The 23080-nt window shown below is 44.1% G+C and overlaps 1 protein-coding gene and 1 pseudogene across 4 annotated transcripts in view; both read right to left on the bottom strand.

The window, feature by feature from the left end:
- The window catches only part of SLC5A1 (solute carrier family 5 member 1), a 78466-nt gene extending 59627 nt beyond the window's left edge, over positions 1–18839 (bottom strand). For all 4 annotated transcript variants that reach the window (XM_045886423.2, XM_045886422.2, XM_045886424.2 and 1 more), the window contains exons 1-2: positions 18705–18839; positions 12842–12913 (exon numbers count right to left, since the gene is read on the bottom strand). In XM_045886423.2, coding sequence (XP_045742379.1) covers positions 12842–12913; positions 18705–18839 — 207 coding nt within the window. The remainder of the gene's footprint in view (positions 1–12841; positions 12914–18704) is intronic.
- LOC123853359 (small nucleolar RNA U3) lies at positions 10750–10854 on the bottom strand (annotated as a pseudogene).
- Positions 18840–23080: the final 4241 nt, after the last annotated feature.

The following is a 23080-nucleotide window of genomic DNA, read 5'->3' as shown; positions in this document are numbered from 1 at the left end:
TCCCCCAGCTTGACCTTCCTTCTGACTACTTTCCAAGCCTTCCTCATCCCCTGATGGGATTCAGGAAGCTATTACAAGTATTTAGATGGCTTTGCTGTAATTGTGCAAGTTGAGCTGGGTCTGACCACACCCAACAGGTTTGATAGCATGGTAATTGGGGAAATAACATAATGTGACATCAAAAATGGCAAAAAGACTATGTTTCCCTTTGAATTTTGGGAAATTCATAATCACATTTTACTGCCTAAACTTACTACCCTAGAAAGATGGCAGGAGAGGAAATATATGGAGAAATTATAGAATCATAAGTCTTCCAGAGTTGTATGGACCCACAGATGTCACAGCTTGAATCCCCTCTGCAACAACCCCCTAAGTGATGGTCAGTTTCTGGATGCACACCTCTACTGACAGAGAGCTCCCCACTTTACAACGCAGCTGAAACCATAGAGCAATTCTAGTGGTTAAAAAGTTCTTCTTTACCTTGAGCTGAAATCTACCCATCTGGCTACTTCTGCCTTCTGGAGTGATACAGAACACGTCAAATCTCTCTTCCACAAGCTAGCTCTCCCAATGTCTAAGGAAAGGGGTTGTGCCTACCCTCAAATCTTCTCTGGGCTAAGCTTCCTCTTTTCATGTGTCTAATCCTCACTGGCCATGGACTTGAATCTCATCAGAAATTACAGGCCTTCAAGGCTGTCTGCAACCCAGCCCCCTCCTCCTTCTCCATCCCCAGCAGCCTCTCCATACTGTTTTGTATCCCTTACACTCTGCTAAATTACACTGAGTCAGTTTCCTAGATATGCTCTGGGCTTTCTTACCTTCTGTTTTTATTTATGCCATTTCCCTCTGCTTGAATCTCCTCTCCATCAAACTCTGATGTCCCCAAAACACTGACCCAGTCTTCAAAAGGAATCCTAGTTCCATCTCTCCACTGACACCATTCAGAGCTGATCTCTTCCTCCTCCAATCTCTTACTCCCACTCCTCGTCTGTTGCACTCTCCTGGGGCATGACACTGTTTCTGCACAAGTGTTGCCCCCCACATATCTTCTAGTCCTCAAAGAGCATTTCTGCTTCTGTCTAGCATAGAACCTTTCTTGCACATGACAAGCATGCCATAAAAGTCTGCTGAGTGAGTGAGTGGGTTGGTGTAGCAATTCCTAGGATGCTGGCGATCAAGTGCCTTAGAGTTGTATTTATTCCCACTGGCTGCTTAGAGTTGGGACTCTTCATAGGGATGTGTCAAGGATGGCTCTCTCCTGAGCAAGAGGCAATAAACTTGGCCTGCTAGGCCCAGATGGTGCCCAGCAGAACAATGGGGCATGCTAGGACTATGCACTACTCTGAGATGTTAATGTGGTGACCTGTAAGATCAGTGTTAGTAACAACAAGACCTCAGGTGGAATGTGACCTTCTGGGTTAGTCCATCAAACAGGCAAGTAAATAGGTTCTCCCATATATTTCTGACCTAAATGTAATTCCAGAAGTAGTTTGTTGGTACATATCAAAATCTCATCTCCTTCCACCATATGATCCTACTTTTAGTACTCTACCTTAAGCAAATTATCCAAAATACAAAGATTTATATATAAGAATTTCATTAGTATGTTCATTGCCATGTCATTTACAATACAGGAAAGTTTGGAAACAACATAAATGTCCAACAATAGGAAGACAACCGGATAAATTAAGGTACATACCTGTGGTGGAGTATTACACAGCCATTAAAATCTTTGAAGAATTTGTTATGATGGGAAGATGAAAGTGATAAAATGTCAAATAAAAAATAACATACAAGGTTTTATAGAGAGAGATAGTGATAGAGATAGGGACATATCTCCAAGTTTAACAGTGGTTATCTATGAAAGAGAAAATAATGAATGTGTTTTTGTACCTTTTTTGTACTTTTCTAATCTTTCCACAATGAGTTTGTGTAATTTTATAAGCAGAACACAATTCTTTAAAACCTTTAACAATAAAGGGAAATCATTCCAGAACTGTCTCAGATTCACTTGCATAGCCTGAGAACAAAGCATGCAGGAAAGTTATGTCTTTGTTGGGGGCAATATAAGAAAAGACATGAAAATGTCATTGAATGCTACCTAAAAATTATGTTCTGTGTGACAGGAAAAAGAAAATAGGAAATATATGGGACAGCCTATTTACTTGCCAACAGCCAGTCGTCTGATGTTAGAGCTGGAATTACCTTGGAAATAATTAGGGTCAAGCTTGTTATTTTCAAATGAAAACAAAATTATAGCCCAGAGGAAGAAAGTGATTCAAGTTTACACATTAATGTTATCTTTACTTCCACACCTTTAAGAAAGTAAAATAGTATGACACTCCAAACTCTAACCCAAGAGTCAAGAATTGCTTAAGGCAATGGACGACATCTGCGTGTGTCTTCCTTGTTTCACCATCAGAGGCAGCTAATGGATTTACAAAAAGTATCAATAATCATGCTTGAAAGCATAATTAAGTGGTATGGACCCCACTCTCTTCCCTTCCTTCTAAGCACACTGGGAGACTTCGAATCTTATTCTAATCTTGGCTCTGTCAAAACAAATTATATGACCATGAGCCAGTCACTTCCTGGTCTTGAGCCTCAGTTTCCTCCACTATAAAATGAGGATAAGAATCCTTAGCTTACCTCACAACAGGGTTCTCAGGCTTAAATGAGGTGACAAATATGAGACACCATTAAGAAAGTTTTGCCCCTAGGGGCACCTGGATGGCTCAGTAGTTAAGCGTCTGCCTTCGGCTCAGGTCATGATCCCAGGGTCCTGGGATCGAGCCCCGCATCAGGCTGCTTCTCCCTCTCCCACTCCCCCTGCTTGTGTTTCCTCTCTCGCTGTGTCTCTCTGTCAAATAAATAAAAATATTTTTTAAAAAAAAGAAAGAAAAAAAAGAAAAGTTTTGCCCCTGTATGAGGAAAGTGGCAGGCGAGGACAAAAAAAGAAAAGAAAGATAAGGGGGCATGTGATGTGATGAGCACTGGGTGTTATACACAACTAATGAATCACTGAACATTACATCAAAAATTAATGATGTATTATATGTTGGCTAATTGAAATTAAATTTAAAAAAAAGAAAAAGTTCTGTTCCACAAAGGCATGCAATTCTGAATACTGATAATGCTTTTGTACAGCCCATGTTTTTATGGAGTGCCCCGAATTTCCTGAAAGAAACAGAATGGTCGTTTTCTCTTAGAGGGAGCAAGATCTTCACAGCTCAATTGGAAAATACACTCAGTTAATTTCAGGAAACTGTTTTCTTTGTTAATGGACCATATAATACCCAGAATGTCCAGAGCTCTAGAGATGGCTTTTTGCTCCCAACTTCTATCTTCCCTTTAAGGAATGATACAAGAATATCCCAGAGCCTCCTCTCCACCCTTTCTCTGGGCTGTGCTAGATGCTTGCCTTGAGATATCATCAGACAATGGTTCTCAAACTGTAGCATGCATCAGAATCTACAGAATTTTTTTTAAGATTTTATTTATTTATTTGACAGAGAGAGAGACAGCAAGAGAGGGAACACAAGCAGGGAGAGTGGGAGAGGGAGAAGCAGGCTTGCCACCAAGCACCCCCAGAATCTAAAGTAAAAATACAGAACACCCAGTTATATCTGAATTTCAGATAAACAAATTCAGTTTTAATAATATTATGTTCAAATATTGCATAAGATATTACACTAAGAAAGTATTCATTGTTTCTCTGAAATTCAGATTTAATTAGCCACCCTATATTTTTATTTGCTAAATCTGGCAATTCTAATCACAATCACCTGGAAATTTTGTTAAACCACAGATGGTTGAATCCCATCCTTTCAACTTTCTGATTCAGTGGGTCTGGGTTGAAGCTGGAAATTTTGCCTTTCTAACTAGAGCCCAGGTCTTGCCGATGCTGCTGGTGTGGGTACCACAGTTTGAGAGGTCTGTCCTGGGAGAATAAGAAAGGGAGAGGGATGACTAACTTTTACAGTGCCTCCTGTAGGCCAAGTGTGGGGCCAGGCACCCCATTCACTTTAACTTACATCATACTCACTATAGTCTGTGAGATAAGGATTATTCTCATCTTCATTTTACAGGTGAGAAGACTGAAGACCAGAACAGTGATTTGCCCAACATCCCACAGCCAAACATGACCAACACCCAAGGGACAGAAGGGGAGGCCATAGCACCACTCAGACTTTTTTCCTTCTTCCCTAGACATTCCCTTCTGAGCATCCCTGAAGGGGCACACTCAGGTCAGACTCCCCTACCCATCTCACTGTAAATTTAAGAATAGCATGTGTATATCTCCATCATGCTTTTATTTCAGATTCTGCCCTATCCTCTGGGGAACTGGTCTTTAATCTGAATTAGTATTTGATTCCATTAAAGATATTTTTTCACAGGAAAGATTTGGAAAGATTTAACCTTTGACTTTTGCCATCTCTTAAGGATCACAATTCCTGGACTGGGATAGAAAAGAAGGTGGGGTTCATATATTCAGACCATTTTATTTCTGAGATTCTGGTAAATATTTAGACACACACCTTGCTCCAGAGCCATTATAATCTCTGTTTACTTTACGTCAGCTTATGTCCTTCATGAACAATGGTAGCCATTCACTCATTATCTTCACAAATCTCTCTCCTTGCCCTAAGAACCAAAAGAGCAGGAAATCAGGAAACCACTGCCAAGGCTGGGATTTTCCCATGGGTTGTTGGCACAAAAGGCAGGGGAGGTCTTCTATTGGCATTTATAGGTAAAGGAGGCTAGAGACCAACCCTCTCACCAATTCAGATGGACTCATCCTTGGGATCATCAACAACTTGGGGTCCCTCACTCAAAGTGCCTGATTGATATGCATTGTCTCCCCTACACTGGCCTCCTTTCAGTTCCTCAACTATCCCAAGATCCTTTCCACCTCAGGCTTTTGACCATTCTGTTCCTTCTGCTTGGAAGAATGGCTGTCTCCTGATCCTTCATGTCTCAGCCTAAATGCTCAGTCCTCAGAAAGGCCTTTCCTGATCCTCTTATGTAGGTTGAGAAAGACCCCTTTCCTTCCCTCTCACCCTTGACTCAAATACACTTCCTTCTTAATACTTACCACTATTTGTAATTTTGGATATATTTTGTAAGACTGTGTCACACACACACTAATATATGCCAGCACCTAACACAGAATGTGGCACATAGTAGGTAATCAACATGTAAATATAGAATGAAATAATAGCAATGCATAAATGGATAAATGAATTCACAGTTTAAGAAGGAAGATCTGGAGATGAGATACAATAATAATGATGATGGGGGTCACTGTCTGGCTCAGTCCATAGAGTATACTACTCTTGACCTCAGGGTCATGAGTTTTAGCCCCACAATGGGTGTAGAGATTACTTTAAAAAATGATGATGATGATGATGATGATGATGATATTAAGAATAGCCATCTTGGGTAGTACTAATTGTGTAGTGTTATAAAAGATTTATGTATTTTAATTAACTGAATCCTCAAAACAACTCCATAAGATAGGTGTTATGTTCTCTATTTTTCAGTTGAGGAAACAAGCACAGAGAGGTTAAGTAACTCACCCAAGGCTACAAAGCTAGGAATGGGGGAACTGGGGTTCAAAACAAAGCAGCCTGGCTCCAGGGCCCATGGTCTTAGTCCCAACTCTAAATCACCTCCTTAATATAAAATTTACCTAAAGAGAAACATATAGCTCTAGGTGACCTAAAATGTGCCATGCCGATGGTAGAAAGGGAAAGCCCAGATACATTTCTAACATGAATAATCCAAAGTCTTCATCTTAACCGATAGTTTCAGCACTCTTCTGACTTCAAACAACTGGAAATGTTGATTATAATTTACTTTTTCCTTTCTCTGTCTGGGAGCGTGCTAATGTGTTAGAAAATGCTGGGAAGGTATCCAGAGAGAAAGGAGAAACCAGGAGTTTATGCACCAACTAGATGACAGGAAATTGGCTACACACCCATCAACTGATGCCTAAGAACACAAAGAATACATGGGTGGGGGGGGTGAGTGGCTGTGCATTAATCAGAGAAACTCCTCAGAGGAGATTAAGTCATGAAGAGTGACAGGGAAAGGGCCCCACCAAAAAGAGAGAGAGGGGAAGAAGGACAGAAAGAGAAGGTGAGGGAAGGAAGAGAAGAAAGGGGAAGGATGAGGTGGTGGTAGAGGACGAGGAAAAGGAGAAGAGAGAAAACAGGCTGTTCAAGAGCAAGGTAGCAACTGTCACATTCAGCAAAAAACCCTCATCACAAAAGAGATACATATCTATGGGACCTGCCAACCAAGTTTTGCAAAACCTTGACTCAACTTGAGAAAAACCAAATGTCTGAGATAGTAAGGGAGCATACTCATAGCAGACTTTTCCAAGGGGTCCAATGAGGGCTGAAATTTGCTTTTCCAATTTTACTACCAAGAGCCTTAAAAAAACAAAATCTGAAGAAAAAAAATGTTCTCTGTACACAGAAACAGAAATGTGGAGCACTGCTGGAGGAAGACTTTGACTTGGACCCAGAACCCTCCTAACCTCCTAAATTCTTACCACTGCCTACACTCTGTGGCCATTGCTCCAGAGAGCAAAATGCAGGCTAAGGTCTTAGGTGACATCAACAAGGGGATCCAGCATGAGTGTCTAAGGACATGTCCCTCTCCTCCCTCTTATTTCTTTAATTCAGCACATATTTCTCAAATGCCCACTAGATGCAAGGTCCTGGACTAGGTATTAGAAGAAGAAAAAAAAGATTAAGAAAAACATAGCCTCAGCTCTGGGGTAAACAAAATTACACATAGCTTCATACAAATAGAAAACAATCAGAGCGGGAAGAAAGGGTCAACTGGACTTACTGGTCACTTCTACCCAGGCTTATGAAGGTCAAGTACTTGTCTGTCTTCAGTCTCACATCTTCCTGAGATTTGCTCCCTTGATGAGAGCTCTTCTGCCTCTCCTGTGTCCACTCACCTAGTTCATGCTCTTTCTCTCTCATTCATGAGTTACCACCTATATCTTAGGCCTGCCAGACTCTTCCAAGACCCACTCCAGTATCATCCTAAGTAAATAAACTTTAATTTGATCATTAGGATATAAAGACTTAAGTATTAAATCAGATATATTTTACTCAAGAAAGTTTAGTAAGTATAAAAAGTTGTCTTCTTTCCTCAGGGAAAATTTTCATCAGGGTCTCTGTTCAACCCTAAAGGAAAGAATTTCTTGGTTTTCAGATAAACCTTTAGACTATACCAATTGATCTCAAAAACTTCCATCCCAAAGGGTAGGAAGAAAGGGACCTGAATAACCAGAAAAAGAGAAAGAGTCCTAGCTTTGTAATTATCTTATATGAACTTGGGCAACCCATTGGGTTAATCTTCATTCTTGCTGGATCACTCAGATATGACAGTCTTAAAAAGTTTTCAGTTGAAAAAAGAAAAACAAAAGCTAAAGCTGAGAGTTTACTGTGCATCTGTCCTCACAACAATCTCAAGTAAGTACTGTTATCCCCATTGTAGAGATAACAAATGCAAGACACAGAGATGCTTAGTAATTCAAACAGGGTCACACAACCATTAAAGGGCAGAGGTTGGATTTGAACCCCATCAGCCTGACTCCAGATTCTAGGCCTGAACAAGGGGTCAACAAACTAAGTCCTATAGACCAAATCTGGCCCTCTGCCTCTTTTTATAAATAAAGTTTTACTGGAACACAGTCATGCCCATCCATTTATGCATTGTCCATGGCTAATTTCATGCTACAAAAACAGAGTTGAATAGTTGTGACAGAGATCATATAGCCTACAAAGCCAAAATATTTACTATCAGGCCCATTATAGAGAACATTTGTCAACCCTCGCCCTACATCACTGTGATATACTCCTCTCTGATGATTCTCTAATAATAAAAGAAGGAAATAACTGTGGCTATTGAGAGGCATTCAATTTTCAAAATCCTCTTTGGCAATAGACTGGCTAGCATGCCCACACCCATTCTTGTTTCCTCCTCTGTGGTGTGGACTCTTAAACATTTAGTACTGAAAGAGACTTTGAGATCCTCAATCTGACTGTCCCCCATTACAGAGGAGACTCTGAGACTCAGAGAAGTTAATGATTTGCCTGATGTCACAAAGCTGGGACAAGCCAAGTCCTTTCATTCGTTGTGAGGTTCCCATGCCCCCTGGAATGCTTATTTCTGTATTGAAGGAGGTTGTTGAAGGGTTTATTCAACCCCATTATAACCCACTGCTCCCTTGGAGCTGACTTGGGTAAGTATAACCAAACCCTCCTCCGAAACAAGAATTCTCCATTGGGCTGTGTATCTGAGGCCCAGCCTCTCTGAGTAATTTCTGCTACCACTATACAAAGAGTGGGGAATTTCCCCTTCAATGCTCACATTCCTGCTTCCCCATCTCCCACATCCCCAAATAACCATTACAACATAGCACACAGGCAGCTGTTTATTAAAGCTGTCAACCACAGAAGGGAATCCTGGGCCACCAACCAGCCCAAAGTTACAAAAGGTATAGCTTCATGGTTTCATATTACTCAGTTGGCTTGGCTTGCTCATGTGTGACTCAGGTTTCTAGAGGCCTTCCTGCCTGGCCTCCTGTGTAAGCTGTCTTTTCTTGTCACCCAGCCCTGGAGTCCTTGCTCTTCTTCTTCAATTGTCCCTCACTTCTATTCCCAGGCCAAGGCACAAATGATTTCTCTCTCTCAGCCTTATTAACTTTTTAGGAATAGGGTCTTTTTCCAGAGCTCCTAAATCTTCACCTGTTACAGGTCATAACTGCTCCTTTCAGCCTCCTAAGCCCCCAGGAATGCCCCCAGCTGACCTCTCTGTTCAATCTCCTTTCAGATTTTGCAAGATACAATTTCCTCCTACTTTTTTGTGGGTGACTACCCAAGACCCCCTGGCCTCTGGTGTATTAATCCAAGGTCCTCCCTTCCTAAAATAACCTAAGAACTCTTTTCCCAAAGTTTCTCTGGTTGCTCACTCCTGCTACATACAGCACAAAGCAACATGGCTAACGGCAGATTGAGGGGACAAAGTGTCCCAGTAGAGGGTTTCTGACAGAGATGTGAGCTCCAGAAAGCCTGTTAGCGCTGTGATGTTCTTCTTGGGCTTGCAATTTTGAGAACTGATGTTACAGTTCTGAACTTCCAGACCTGACAGACAGAATTGAATTGACTTTGAATTTTAATACAAAGAGAAATCTAGATGCATATATTTAATATAGTTTGAATTCTTTTTCAGTTTTAGAGGGAAAGTACTTAGATTCGCATCTTCTCCTTTAACTCCTTCTTTCAAGCATGTATTGCAATAGTACTTTAAAACCATTTTAAATTTTAGAATAAAAATTATTATTCCTCTAAATTAACAGACTTTAAATTTTTTTTAAAGATTTTATTTATTTATTTGACAGAGAGAGACACAGCAAGAGAGGGAACACAAGCAGGGGGAGTGGGAGAGGGAGAAGCAGGCTTCCCACTGAGCAGGGAGCCCGATGCGGGGCTCAATCCCAGGACCCTGGGACCATGACCCGAGCGGAAGGCAGATGCTTAACGACTGAGCCACCCAGGCGCCCTAACAGTCTTTAAATTTTATAAATTAGCAGAGCCTTGTTCTCAAACAAATTCTTAGCAGATTCCCCTTATATAAAATAAATAAAAGTCAGTTTGCTGGGAAGGAGGAGGAGGGCAGCCTTTGAGATATTTCTGCAGTGAACATATCTTCAAACACACTATTTTAGAATATAACCATACTTTATTGAATCTAAGACACCAACTACTGTTAAGACATACCATGTAGCACCAAGAAAGAAAAAGCATTGCCACTTAAGCTGTGGCATGCCACTGATTGATTATAATACACAAGCCAATCTCAGAGATGTTAAAATGCGGTCATTGTGTAGCTTGGATTGATGATTTATAGTAGTATAAATAAATATAAATATAAATCATGTTCATTTATTCTCATGGTCGATCTGAAAGTTAAATTTAAGTGAAGCAGCAACACTAGTTTCACATACATGCTAGTTCTCATTTACTGGGCACTAAGTGCTCTGCCCAGACAAATGCCAACGGGAAGGTTGCCTTTGCACTCCTGACCTTCCTTCCATTTCTTAATATTCTCATTTACTGAGTACTTGCCAAGTGCTGAGTGGAGTACATGGGTTATCTTATTTAATCCTGATGAGAACACTCCAGAATAGGCATTATTCTCCTACTTTATAGAGGTAGAAATTGAAGCTCAGGGAAGTTCAGTGACTTGGCCAAAGTCATACAACTAGTAAATGTAGCAGATCAGATATGATGACCTCAAAGCTCATGCTTGTTCTACTATAGAATTTTTTAGAATTAAAGCATTCTCAAAGTTGAGAGGGACTTAGAAGTCATTGCTCCTCCAACCAAGAATCCCTCTGTCCAGCATCCCTAACAGATGATGTTTTCAGTGTATCTGACCAGATAGCTAAGAGTCTACCCAAACCAGTAATTATCAAAGCATCCGGGAAGCTTTTTTAAAATGCAAATTCCTGGGCCTCTCTTCCAAGGTTTTTTTTTTTTTTTTTTTTTTTTAATAGGTCTGAAGGGAGGCCTAGATATCTGTATCTTTGGAAAGCACACCCAGATAATTCTGATACATGGGCAAGTTTGTAAACCATTAATGTAATCTCACAAAGCCTTAGATGGAAACCACTGTTGGAAGAAGAAGTTGAATTTCAGCCTCATCAAGGAAGTAGTGACTTCTGTACAAAAGAAGAATGATGCCACAGTTCTCTGTTGGTTAGAGTAATCTAACACTGAAACATGAGTAACAAACTATAGAAATGATCCCTGAAAGTATAGTCTTTAACACTGAAACATGAGTAAGGAAAACAACACCCACAGGAAACCCCACTTGAACCATTGAACCCTACATGCTTTGGGTAAGGCTAATTCCTTTCACCAACCAAATCTCCGCCAGACCCACTCCTGGGTGCTATCAGGAAGAAAGACATCATTGCTAGTTAAGATGTGATGTGTTCCCAGGCCAAGCCCAAAATGCATTATTTCCTAAGGATGGTTCTGCCCCATTCTCAGCGCCTCCCACTCTCATTGGCTTCTCCATGACCAGGGATTAGAAGCTGATGTCTTACTCCTAATAAATCAGCCCTAGAAATTTTATATAAAGAGATATGAGAGTTTCCTGTCACAGTGGGGGGAGGGAAGAAAAAGGAGGCCCGGATGCAAACTGAGGGCAGCTGAGTACTTGGCAGGTATACTGCAGGGAGCCTTGAAGCATTAGATGGGGTGGGGGTGCACTGCTTTCAAAATAACTAAAGTAAACTTCCTATCCAACTCTCTAATTCAGCAAATCTCAAGTCCACTAGGATTTCATCCAGCACTGGCTCTGAAATCTGTACAGCACACTGCCCAATAGAACTTTCTATGATGACAGAAACATTCTAGATCTGTACAGTTTAATCTGGCAGACATATCCACATGTCGCTATTAAGCACTTGGAATATGGCTAGGATGACTGAGGAAAGAAATTTTTTATTTTATTTAATTTTAATTTCAATTTAAATAGCCCATGTGATTAGTGGCTACCATACTGGACAGTGCAGTTCTAGAGGGACTACCCTAGCCTTGTCTTGGACTTTGTGATCAGAGCTTCCTATTCAACACCAGCTTTTAGGAAAGCACCAAAGTACAAAGATTGAGAAGATAAAATATGTCAGGGGGGAGCACCATGAGGGAACTATGATATAAATCAGCATCTGCCCAGTATTCTTAGCCACCTTAGGGATAAGGCAGAAATGACTTCAGGGATAACCCAAGCAAGCTGTAAAGATTCCAGTTATTAAAGTCCATCCCAAAACAGCTGATCAAAGGCCAACTGCAGGGTGTCGTGTGATTTCCTTGCAACTCCTCTCAAGCTCTGCATATGACAGTGACAATTTTTACTTTCTTCTCTTCCTCCAATCAACTCACACTCACTTTCTTCTAATTGTTTCTATGCTTCATTACCCACCCTCTTTCACCAGCCAGTCTTGCTTATATCTTAAGTCCAAGGAATTGCACAACTTGGCCAATCTGGTCAACCAGTCATTTTGGTGAGAACTCTGAGTTGAGATGGTCACTGGACTGAACTGATAAGCCAGCCAGAGCTCTGTGCTGATAGGATGGAAGGGGCTTCCCAGTTTCTATTCCATGCATGCACATGTCCTTTGACTGAGATAGTTCTGCCCATGTACAAGTATCAAGAAAAATACCTCTCAAATATACAAAATACAAAATCCTCCAAGAGATGAAGAAAAGTGTAGGAACAGTAGGGGGCTCCTCCTCCATCTGTTCTATGAGTATTTATTGAGGTTCCCTTGTGTATCGGGCATTTCATTAGGCTCCCAAGGTGGGACAGACAAAGTCTCTCTATCATGGGACTCTTAAGGTAGTAAAAGAGCTATTTATTGAGTTTCCACCCCATAAGAGGTATCCATTTCTCATAACACTCCTGGAAGGTAAATATTACCATCCCCATTTTATACGTACAAAAGTGGTAGCTCAGATGTGCCCTAGATCACCTAGTCTGTGTGCTCTTTTTGCTTCTCCACACTGTCCACCTTGTGCAGTCTCTTCCACCATGTATACCATGAAAGATTCCAAGCACTATTTATTTAAAGGCTATTCCTTTACCACAAGAGATTAAGGGTACCCAGGAGACCTGGTGAGCAGAAGACCCATTATCAGAGATTTAAGGCAGGAAGGTAGAATCAGTGCCTCCCAAAGCCAAGAAGAAAAGGGCCTCCTATGGAGAATATTGTAGTTAAGCAAGTAGTTTTTCAGAGAAAACTTACCGGCCACCATACCATACTTCGTCCTGCCAGGAAGAAGCCTCCAACAGTCCCACGATTACTGGAAAACATAGCCTGAGAAGGAAAGGTCAAAAATGTAATAGTAAACTAGAACAGAGCAACTTTGCCAGCCAAAAGGACACACCTCTCCCACCCCACCCCCATATACTTGCACTTTCTTTTACCCACTTCACGTGCCGAAACACGTCCACTTTCCTTACACCCTTGAAGCTCCTCTATACTTAGATGAAGGAAGCAGGGACCTACATTTGACAGACAAGAAGACTGGAGCTCAGAGGGTTTAAAGAGCTTGCCCTGGTGCTAGCTCTGCAATGAGTTCACAGTATGGTTTCAAGCAAGTCACTCCACCTGGACCCGTTTGTCTGTCTGTTAAATAAGGGGAAATGGAACTTTTTGTGCTTTTTTTACAAGCATACTCAAGATGCCTAATGAAATACCATTCTTTCTAAAAACACCATACGGTATGTGAATTATATATCTCAATAATGTTATCAAAACAAAAAAAGAGGGCGCCTGGGTGGCTCAGTTGGTTAAGCGACTGCCTTCGGCTCAGGTCATGATCCTGGAGTCCCGGGATCGAGTCCCGCATCGGGCTCCCTGCTCAGCAGGGAGTCTGCTTCTCCCTCTGACACTCTCATGCTCTATCACATTCTCTCTCTCAAATAAATAAATAAAATCTTTAAAAAAAAAAAAAGAAGAAGAAAAATGTTTTAGGAATGCATGGTGTTCATACTAAATACATTAAAGATGGAACATTCAAACTCAATTCAAAACTTTCCTCTCCAGGATGTAGGTAGGAGCTTGCTGGAAACATTACTTTTCAACGTACTGTGAGTACTAATGATGATTATTACGAATACAGAGGAAGGAGGGGATTCCTTCTGACTGGGGTGTCAGGGAAGGCACAGAAGGAGCACCACTTCAGCAAGTCTTGAAGATAGAGTGGGATTGATTAGAGAAAAGAAGGAAAGGACATTTCAGACTGTGGGAACAGCATGAGCAATAACCCAGAGGTAGAACTGCAGCAGTGTGGGGAGGAAGGGAACAGTAAACAGTATTACCTGGTGAACCTGGCTGAGGCATATGAATGAGGAGAGGGGTGAGAAGTGAGGGCAGACCGCAGACCCTCAAATGCCAAGCTAAAAATTATAGGCTTTATTCCATAGGCAGTGGGGAGCCACTGAAGGTTTATGAGGAGAAGAATGACATGCATTTTCAATAAATGACCACCAGCACCCTTGGAATGTTGCCTCTCAACCTTCAGCTTATTCCTGGTCCAGCTCAGGCCCAGGCCTAGTCCTCCAGCTCAAAACTGGGACAGTGTCTCTGCCTGTGGCCTCCTTCCCCCTCCCTCTTTCTTTTTTTTTTTTTTTAATTTAAATTCAATTAGCCAAGGTTTAGAGTACAGCCCTCCCTCTTTCTATGTCAATGGCCTTCCCTTAGCTGATCACTTGCTAATCTCCCTGAAAATATTAATGGCCTATAATGACTTAAGCCTTGTCAAAGGTGTTTGCATTTTCACACATGACCCCTGAGGCCAAAGAGCATCACTGGTCCAAAGGAATTAATCTCAGATGGTTACATTTCAGACACTTAGACTCACCATTTATTCAGCATGTCTACAACAGATAGCGTGTTGCTGAGTGCTCAGACTCCAAAGATGGACTGGACTCAGTCCTTTAGGAGGCAGGGTCATTCACACATTCAACAATCCACATAGATTGGTTTTTTTTTTTTATTCTTATGTTAATCCCCATACATTACATCATTAATTTTAGATGAAGTGTTCCATGATTCATTGTTTGTGCATAACACCCAGTGCTCCATGCAGAATGTGCCCTCCTCAATACCCACCACCAGGCTAACCCATCCTCCCATCCCCCTCCCCTCTAGAACCCTGTTTGTTTTTCAGAGTCCATCGTCTCTCATGGTTCGTCCACCCCTCCGATTTCCCCCGCTTCATTCTTCCCCTCCCGCTACGTTCTTCTTCTTCTTCTTTTTTTTCTTAACATATATTGCATTATTTGTTTAATCCACATAGATTGTTAAGCACACCTGTGTGCCAGGCAGTGCCAGGGAGAACACAGCTCAGATCTTTCTGGACTCCTGGCGGGGTCCTCCCTCCCATAGGACATACTGTTAGGGCTTCCGTAGTGGTTTTTCTAGGAATAGCAAAAGGACTAGCAGACCCAAGGAGCAAAGAAGCTAGCTAGGGGCTGAACAGAAATATGTCCCAAGGACTCAGGCTCCAGGAGTTTGCCAGGGAAAGGCCATTCTGAAAGTCACTCTGAAGTCAAAGCAGATTGACATGCCCCAGGTGGTACTGGAGGGACACAAAAAGTGGTTTTTGGGCCCAGACACAACATTTCCAAGTTGGTCTCAGAAATGAAGAGCTTAGAGGAAGAATATGATGGTAGAGACTAGAGTGGGACTGGATAATTCAGGAAAGATATTGGGGATGGATAAAAGACAAGGAGAGAGTCTGCGTTGGTGGTAGAGTGGTGAGCATAGCTGCCCTCCAAAGACAAGGTGAGGTGTATCTACACCAGGCCTTCTCTTCTCTGGAATGTTCATCCCCTCCTCTCCACAAGCCCAGACCCCACATACCGATCCTTCAAGGCCCCTCAAATGTGACCTTCCCCATGAAACTTTGCCTCACACTCCTCCACAGAAACTTCCTCCTCTACTATGGCCTCCTCCCCTTCCCAAACAAAAATAATCTCTCTCTTCTGTGAACATCTAGAGAACTCCCTCCATACCTCATTCACAGCACTTACATTTTTTTACTTTGTGTTACCATATTACAACTTTTTCCAGCTTTATTGAGGTATACTGACAAATAAAAATTGTTTATTTTTAAGGGATACAATGTGATATTTTGAAGTACATATTCATTGTCAGGGGCTAGGGGGTGGAGGAAATGGAGAGATGTTGATCAAAAGGTAAAAGGTAGGGGCGCCTGGGTGGCTCAGTCGGTTAAGCCTCCAACTCTTGGTTTTGGCTCAGGTCACAAACTCAGGGTGGTGAGATAGAGCCCCAAGTTGGGCTCCACGCTCAGCGGGGAGTCTGCTCAAGATTCTCCCTCTCCCTCTGCCCTTCCCCGCCCCCCGTGTGCTCACACACACGCTCTATCTCTCTCTCTAAAAATAAATAAATCGGGGCGCCTGGGTGGCTCAGTCGTTAAGCGTCTGCCTTTGGCTCAGGTCATGATCCCAGGGTCCTGGGATCGAGCCCCGCATTGGGCTCCCTGCTCGGCGGGAAGCCTGCTTCTCCCTCTCCCACTCCCCCTGCTTGTGTTCCCTCTCTCGCTGTATCTCTCTCTGTCAAATAAATAAAATCTTAAAAAAATAAATAAATAAAATAAAAATAAAAATAAATAAATCTTTTTTTAAAAAAAAGGTAAAAGGCAAAATTATAAGATGAATAAATTCTGGAGATCTAACTTACATCATGGTGACCATAGTTTAAAATACTGTATTGTATAGTTGGATGAGGCAGCCCTGGAAGAGGGTAAAACAGAACAAAATAATGTTGGAAGAGATGGGGATGGCGACAGAGGGACATTAGCTGTGGGTGCCTTTTCTAAGATGAGGAAGCACAATAGGCCAGGATTGCTCTGTCCGGGCAGCCCAGAGATCATGCAAGAGTCAAGATGCCTATCCCCAAACCAAGGCAATTTGATACTCCAGTAGAAAAAAAGAGGCATGTAAATTGGAAGAAATCCAGCATGTCAAATGATCAGGGTCCAGAAGCACTGATTAATGGGGAGGATTAAATGTAGACAAATATTAGCAGGCTCATTAAGTAGCATTTAACAGGACAAGTGATACTGATTCACAGATACTTAAAAAGTGTAAACACCATAATCAGCAGGACTGGCAGGGGCTAAAATAAGATTGGTTAGGGGAAGAGAGATTATCGGTGATTGTCTGGGAAACGGGCAGTATGGCACAGCTAGCAAATGATGGATTCACATCTTGGCTACAGCACTTATAAGCTGGGGAGGGGTGGGGGGAGGAAGGCAGGCAAGGTGGCAAAGCCCTTGGTTCTGTGGAAAACCAAGAGTCAAAAGACCTGAGTTCCAGGAACAATTCCATGTGTTGCAACCTTAGGCAAATCACAACCACATAGGGCTTCAGTTTCCTTCTCATAAAATGGGGATTAGCATTCCTCCCCTCCTTTTCTTGGGGCTTTTTGTGAAGATGTCCTACCCAGTTGATCCTTTTTGCCCATTTTACAATTCAGGGCCTGGCTCATAGCTTGGAGGGCAAATGATTAATAGTATTTAAAAAGACTCCCAGACTCCATAAAGAATTTTCAGGTTCATCTCTGCAGATCCTCACAACAACCTTGGGGAGTCATAAGAATAGATAAGATTGTACCTATTTACACCTAAGTAAACTGAGGCTGAGGTGGGTTTCCCAAGGTCGTAGAGCTAGAACCATGTCAAAGCCAGTAGTAAACTTGAGAATCCTGGCTCCTAGTTGGACACTTCTGGGAAGGTAAGACTATTGGGGAACAGTCAGTCACACTGACCCCTTGTGACACTCGGAGAGGCTTTTAGTCACATCTGGTTTCTATAATTACTTAAAAAACAAACAAACCAAAAAAATACTTCCTTTTACCTCTAAAAAAAAAAACCTAAGCTAAACTAAACAAAACTCTGTAGCCATGGAAGGGTTAATGTCCACCCTCCTCCCCTCTAAATCAAGAGTTGAACCACCTGCTGACATCGCAGCCTCCTGGCCCAACATCCCAACCAAAGCCATTGAGAGTGTCTGAAATATGTGCACATTTATATTTTTTTAAGATTTATTTATTTATGAGATAGAGAGAGCGTGCGCATGCACGACTAGGGGGAGGAGCAGAGGGAATGAATCCTCAAGCAGACTCCCAGAGTGCAGAGCCCGGAGCCCAGAGTCCAAAGACGGCTCAATCCCACGACCCAAGAGAACATGACCTGAGCCGAAACCAAAAGTCGGTGGCCCAACTGACTGAGCCACCCAGGCGCCCCTGGAATATGTGCACATTTAAAATACCTCATCTTCTAGTTGCTGGGTGTGCCAGAGCCTGTCATGGTAAAATTCCCAAGTTCCAATTTCCAAGGCTGCTAAGAACAAGTTTCTCTGGTTTGGTGTGTCCCCAGTCCCCAAAGGGAGCCACAGGCACTTCCCTCTCACCAGTACCAGGCCACCCTCCGGTTTTCCTCCTCCTCTCCTCCTCCTCCTCCACCCAGCTTTGCCAACTCTCACTCATTCCAGCCCCTTGGCCTGCAGATCAGCATTTCCCAGAGGAACCCCAGCAGCACCCCTCCATTTGGGGCTGCCCCGCAGCCCCTGCAGCTGGCAAAGGCTTGTGTCCTCCCTGCTCTAAACTGTTGTGTGTGTGTGTGTTTTTTTCCCCCATCTAAAACTGTATGACTAAGAAGGGGCAGGATAGTCCTAGCCTCCTTGGGGCTTATCTCCCAAGCCCAGGGATCTTCCCTGCAGCCCCAAGCTGTCCCTCTCCTGCCCCTCACACTGGCCCCCAGCCTCTCCAATTCCCCACCCCCCGACCTCCTTCTCTGCTCACAGGCCAGGGTTATCCTCCGTGGATCTTCCTCGCCAGCTCCCGTGGGCACCCCTCTCCTTTCTGCTCATCCTTGCTTACCCCCCTCACCTCACACTGTGCCCCCGCCCCGAGCTCCTCTCAAGCGCTTCCAAGTTATTTTCAACCCGCTCCACAGACCCTTAAGCCCATCGTCCCCTCCTCACAGCTCACCGATGCCCTCGCTCCTCTCTGCACCCCCCTTGTCCCTCCTGGTGGCCCTTGCCCCCTCAGCCCGCGTCTCAGGGCCCCCACATACCCACAGCCCGACAGCCATCACCACGACAAAGTAGATGATGATGACAGAGATGTCGGCCGCATTGCGGATGCGCTCGTAGGCCGCGAGGGGTGCGGCAGTGGCGTTGGTCATGGGGCTCCAGGTGGTACTGTCCATGGCGGCGGCGGCGGCGGCGGCGGCGGCGGCGATGCGTCCCTCCCGCCCAGGCCCCTTGCTCCTTATACGGCCTCCGGGTTAATGATCAACCCCGGAGAGGCGGGGAGAGGGCACCCGCGAAGTCGCGTCCGGGCAGTGGAGCTCCTGCGCTGCGCCGTCGGGGAGCAGCCTTGGACGCAAACCGCACTGAAGGAGGAGCAGACGGAGCTGTTGGCAGAAGGGTGGCAGGCCGGCAGGTAAGGGCTGTTCCGTGAGTGGGGCGGGGCCGGCCAGAGGGTGGTGCCCGTCTAGCACAAAGGCCCGCTGTGCTCCCGCAGTGGGCACCTGGCCGGGCAGCCTGGCCTGCTCTGCCGAGGGGCAGAGAGGGTGCGGCTTCATTGAGGAACCAGGCTGCCTGGGGCCAGGGGCTTAGAGGCTTCAGGTCACCTGCCACAGGATCAGTACCAAACCCTCTGCGGACAGGCTTCTCCATGTGTAAAATGGGTGCAGGACTGTTCCCAAGAATCAGCCAAGTTCTTGGTCTTTGTGGAGAAAAATCTGGGGAAGACCATTTGTCAAATATTGCTGGAAAGAAATTCAGAACAATTGCAGTCTCTTGGCCACAGGGACAGCCACCCACCTACCCACATTTCTGACTGCTCTGCGGTCCCCAGAGCCACTGTTACCCCCACTATAAGGAGGAAGAAAGAGAGACTGGGAGAAGGGATCCCACTGGGAGCTATTTCCTCGCCCTGCACCTCACCCAGTAATGAGATCTGAGGCAGGTAGGAGGGAGGATACTAGAGAATCCCTTCCATGGAGCTCACCAAGCGCAGACCCTTCCTGCGGACTCAGTCTTCCCATCTGGAAACACATGTCTAAGCCAAAAGTCAGGGCTCAACACAGAGATGGCTGAGAGAGGAGGCCTGACTCACCCAAGGTCACACAGTAAGCCAGTGACAGAGCTGGTCCTGCAGCCTAGGCAAGGGCAAGCCTAGTTCAGAGGAGGGTTGGAGATGCTCTCAGGGGTTGGCGCTGGAGGCCAAAGAGCAGCCACTTTGAAGAGGGGAGGCTTGCTGGGGTGATAAGGTACAGGGAGGGGGATGACCACATAAACCCTGCCAGGACTCTGTTCTGCCTCAGGCCCTCCCTGCCCAGCACTAGACCACCATCCAATGCCCGAAATGCCAGCAACCCATTCCTTTGTACCTCACTGCCTCTGAGGTCCGCTCCCCTTCTCCCTCATCAGCACATGCTCTTCCAATTGAGTCTGCAGTCAGAGAATCATTATTTGGGCAGCATCCATGTAGGTCTTCCCCATTTCCCCCCACCCATTGCCCAGAGCCCATCATAATGCCTGGCCACAGGGAACAGGAGTTTCTCTTCTGGAGAACCTGGAAGCAGGGGCTCTTCAACATGGATGCCTTCCAAAACTTCCAGCTCAGCATCAGCTGCAGCTTGGAGCAACTTGCCTTTCATCCATGTCCATCTGTTCCCAAATTCAGCAGAGCATTTTCACCTGGCTCTGACCAAGCAGAGCCCCTGCCCTCAGGGAACGTCTAGGCTGGTCTGGAAGTGAGCTCAGCCACAGCAAAAGTCCAGCCCTAAACCCCCAGCTGCAGACAGCCAGCCTATGCCAATCTCCAAAAGTGAAGTCTGGCAATGAGCAAATCTAAAAAGTGAGCAGGAGGAAGGACCTGAAGTAGGAGAGAAAGAGCTGTCCTCTGATCTTTCTCAGACAGCAGAACATGGCCAGAGAAGGAAAGGAATGGCATCTTGGAAGAGACCAGAAAATATATTCATTCATTCATTCATTCATTCATTCATTCATTCATTCTTGCAACAGAAGAACAGCTTCTATGTGCCAGGTCATGGGTGCCAATGCTAGGGATAGAGCTGTGCACAAGATTCACAGGGTTCTTGCCCTCACAAGGCTTCTAGCCTAATGGGGGAGATAGACCATCATCAAAAATGAGACAAATACCTATAAACTTAGCATTGTGATATGTGCTTTGAAAGAGACATACTAACGTTCCAAATGTGTGGCAAAGATTTTGACCTGGGAATGAGGTGGAGTTGGGGGAAGGCCTGGAAAGCTCTGGTTTGAAAAGGGCCATGACACAAAAACAGACATATAGACCAATGGAACAGAATAGAGAGCCCAGATATGGACTCTCAACTCTATGGTCAAATAATCTTCAACAAAGTAGGAAAAAATATGCAATGGGAAAAAGACAGTTTCTTCAATAAATGGTGCTGGGAAAATTGGACAGCCACACGCAGAAGAATGAAACTCGACCATTCTCTAACACCATTCACAAAGATAAACTCAAAGTAGATGAAAGACCTCAATGTGAGACAGGAATCCATCAAAATCCTAGAGGAGAACATAGGCAGTAACCTCTTTGACATCGGCCACAGCAACTTCTTTCAAGATACATCTCCAAAGGCTAGTGAAACAAAAGCAAAAATGAACTTTTGGGACTTCATCAAGATAAAAAGCTTCTGCATAGCAAAGGAAACAGTCAACAAAACAGTCAACAAAACAAAAACTCAAACAAAGAGGCAACCCACAGAATGGGAGAAGATATTTGCAAGTGACACTACAGATAAAGGGCTGGTATCCAAAATCTATAAAGAACTTCTCAAACTCAACACCCAAAAAACAAATAATCAAGTCAAAAAGTGGGCAGAAGAGATGAACAGACACTTCTCTGAAGAAGACATACAAATGGCTAACAGACACATGAAAAAATGTTCATCATCATTAGCCATCAGGGAAATCCAAATCAAAACCACATTGAGATACCACCTTACACCAGTTAGAATGGCCCAAAATGACAGGGCAAGAAACAACAAATGTTGGAGAGGTTGTGGAGAAAGGGGAACCCTCTTACACTGGTGGTGGGAATGCAAGTTGGTACAGCCACTTCGGAAAACAGTGTGGAGGTGCCTCAAAAATTAAAAATAGAGCTACCCTATGACCCAGCAACTACACTGCTGGGTATTTACCTGAAAGACACAGATGTAGTGAAAAGAAGGGCCATATGTACCCCAATGTTCATAGCAGCAATGTCCGCAATAGCCAAACTGTGGAAAGAGCCGAGATGCCCTTCCACAGATGAATGGATAAAGAAGATGGGGTCCATATATACACAATGGAATATTAGCTGTCAGAAAGGATGTATACCCAACATTTACATCAACATGGCTGGGACTAGAGGAGATTATGCTAAGTGAAATAAGTTAAGCAGAGAAAGTCAATTATCATATGGTTTCACTTATTTGTGGAACATAAAGAATAGCATGGAGGACATTAGGAGAAGGAAGGGAAAAATGAAGGGGGGAAATCGGAGGGAGAGATGAACCATGAGAGACTATGGACTCTGAGAAACAAACTGAGGGTTTTAGAGGGGAGGGCGGTGGAGGGATGGGTTAGCCCAGTGATGGGTATTAAGGAGGGCACGTACTGCATGGAGCACCACATGTTATACGAAAATAATGAATCCTGGATCACCACATCAAAAACTAATGATGTATTTTATGGTGACTAACATAACATAATAAAATAAAATTTTTAAAAAAGGGGGGACCATGAAAGAGGAGTGAGCCAGGTAAGGTGGGAGGGAGGGATGTTCCAGGAGAGGACAAGCTGGGGCTAAAAATAAAAAATAAATAGGGGTGCTTGGGTGGCTCAGTTGGTTAAAATCCCACTCTTGATTTTGGCTCAGGTCATGATCTCAGAGCTGTCAGATCGAGCCCCACATCGGGCTCCACACTGGCCGTGGAGCTTGCTTAAGATTCTCTCTCTCCCACTCCCTCTGTCCCTCCCCCGCCCTCTAAATAAATAAATAAGCATGTCACCAGCAAGTAACCTCCCCACTATGGGGTGTGGACAGGGGATCTCCAGGATGCCTGAGGCCCTTCTGCAATTTCTGTTCCTCACTGGTCCCCTTTATTTTTTTAAAAGGTTTTATTTATTTATTTGACAGCGAGAGAGGGAACACAAGCAGGGGAAGTGAAAGAGGGAGAAGCAGGCTTCCCGCCAATCAGGGAGCCCGAAGTGGGGCTCGGTCCAAGGACCGTAGGACCACGACCTGAGCCAAAGGCAGACGCCTAATGACTGAGCCACCCAGATGCCCCATCACTAGTCCCCTTTAAAAGAACAATTTAACTCAAGAAAACAGCACAGAGATTCCTCAAAAAATTAAAAATAGAATTATTGGGACACCTGGGTGGCTCAGTCATTGGGCATCTGCCTT

The sequence above is a fragment of the Mirounga angustirostris genome, unplaced genomic scaffold, assembly GCF_029215605.1.
Source record: "Mirounga angustirostris isolate CCGP_5_RB_7025 unplaced genomic scaffold, mMirAng1.0.hap1 SCAF_14, whole genome shotgun sequence".
NCBI classification, from domain to species: domain Eukaryota; kingdom Metazoa; phylum Chordata; class Mammalia; order Carnivora; family Phocidae; genus Mirounga; species Mirounga angustirostris.
This window is presented reverse-complemented; position numbering and strand designations above follow the sequence as displayed.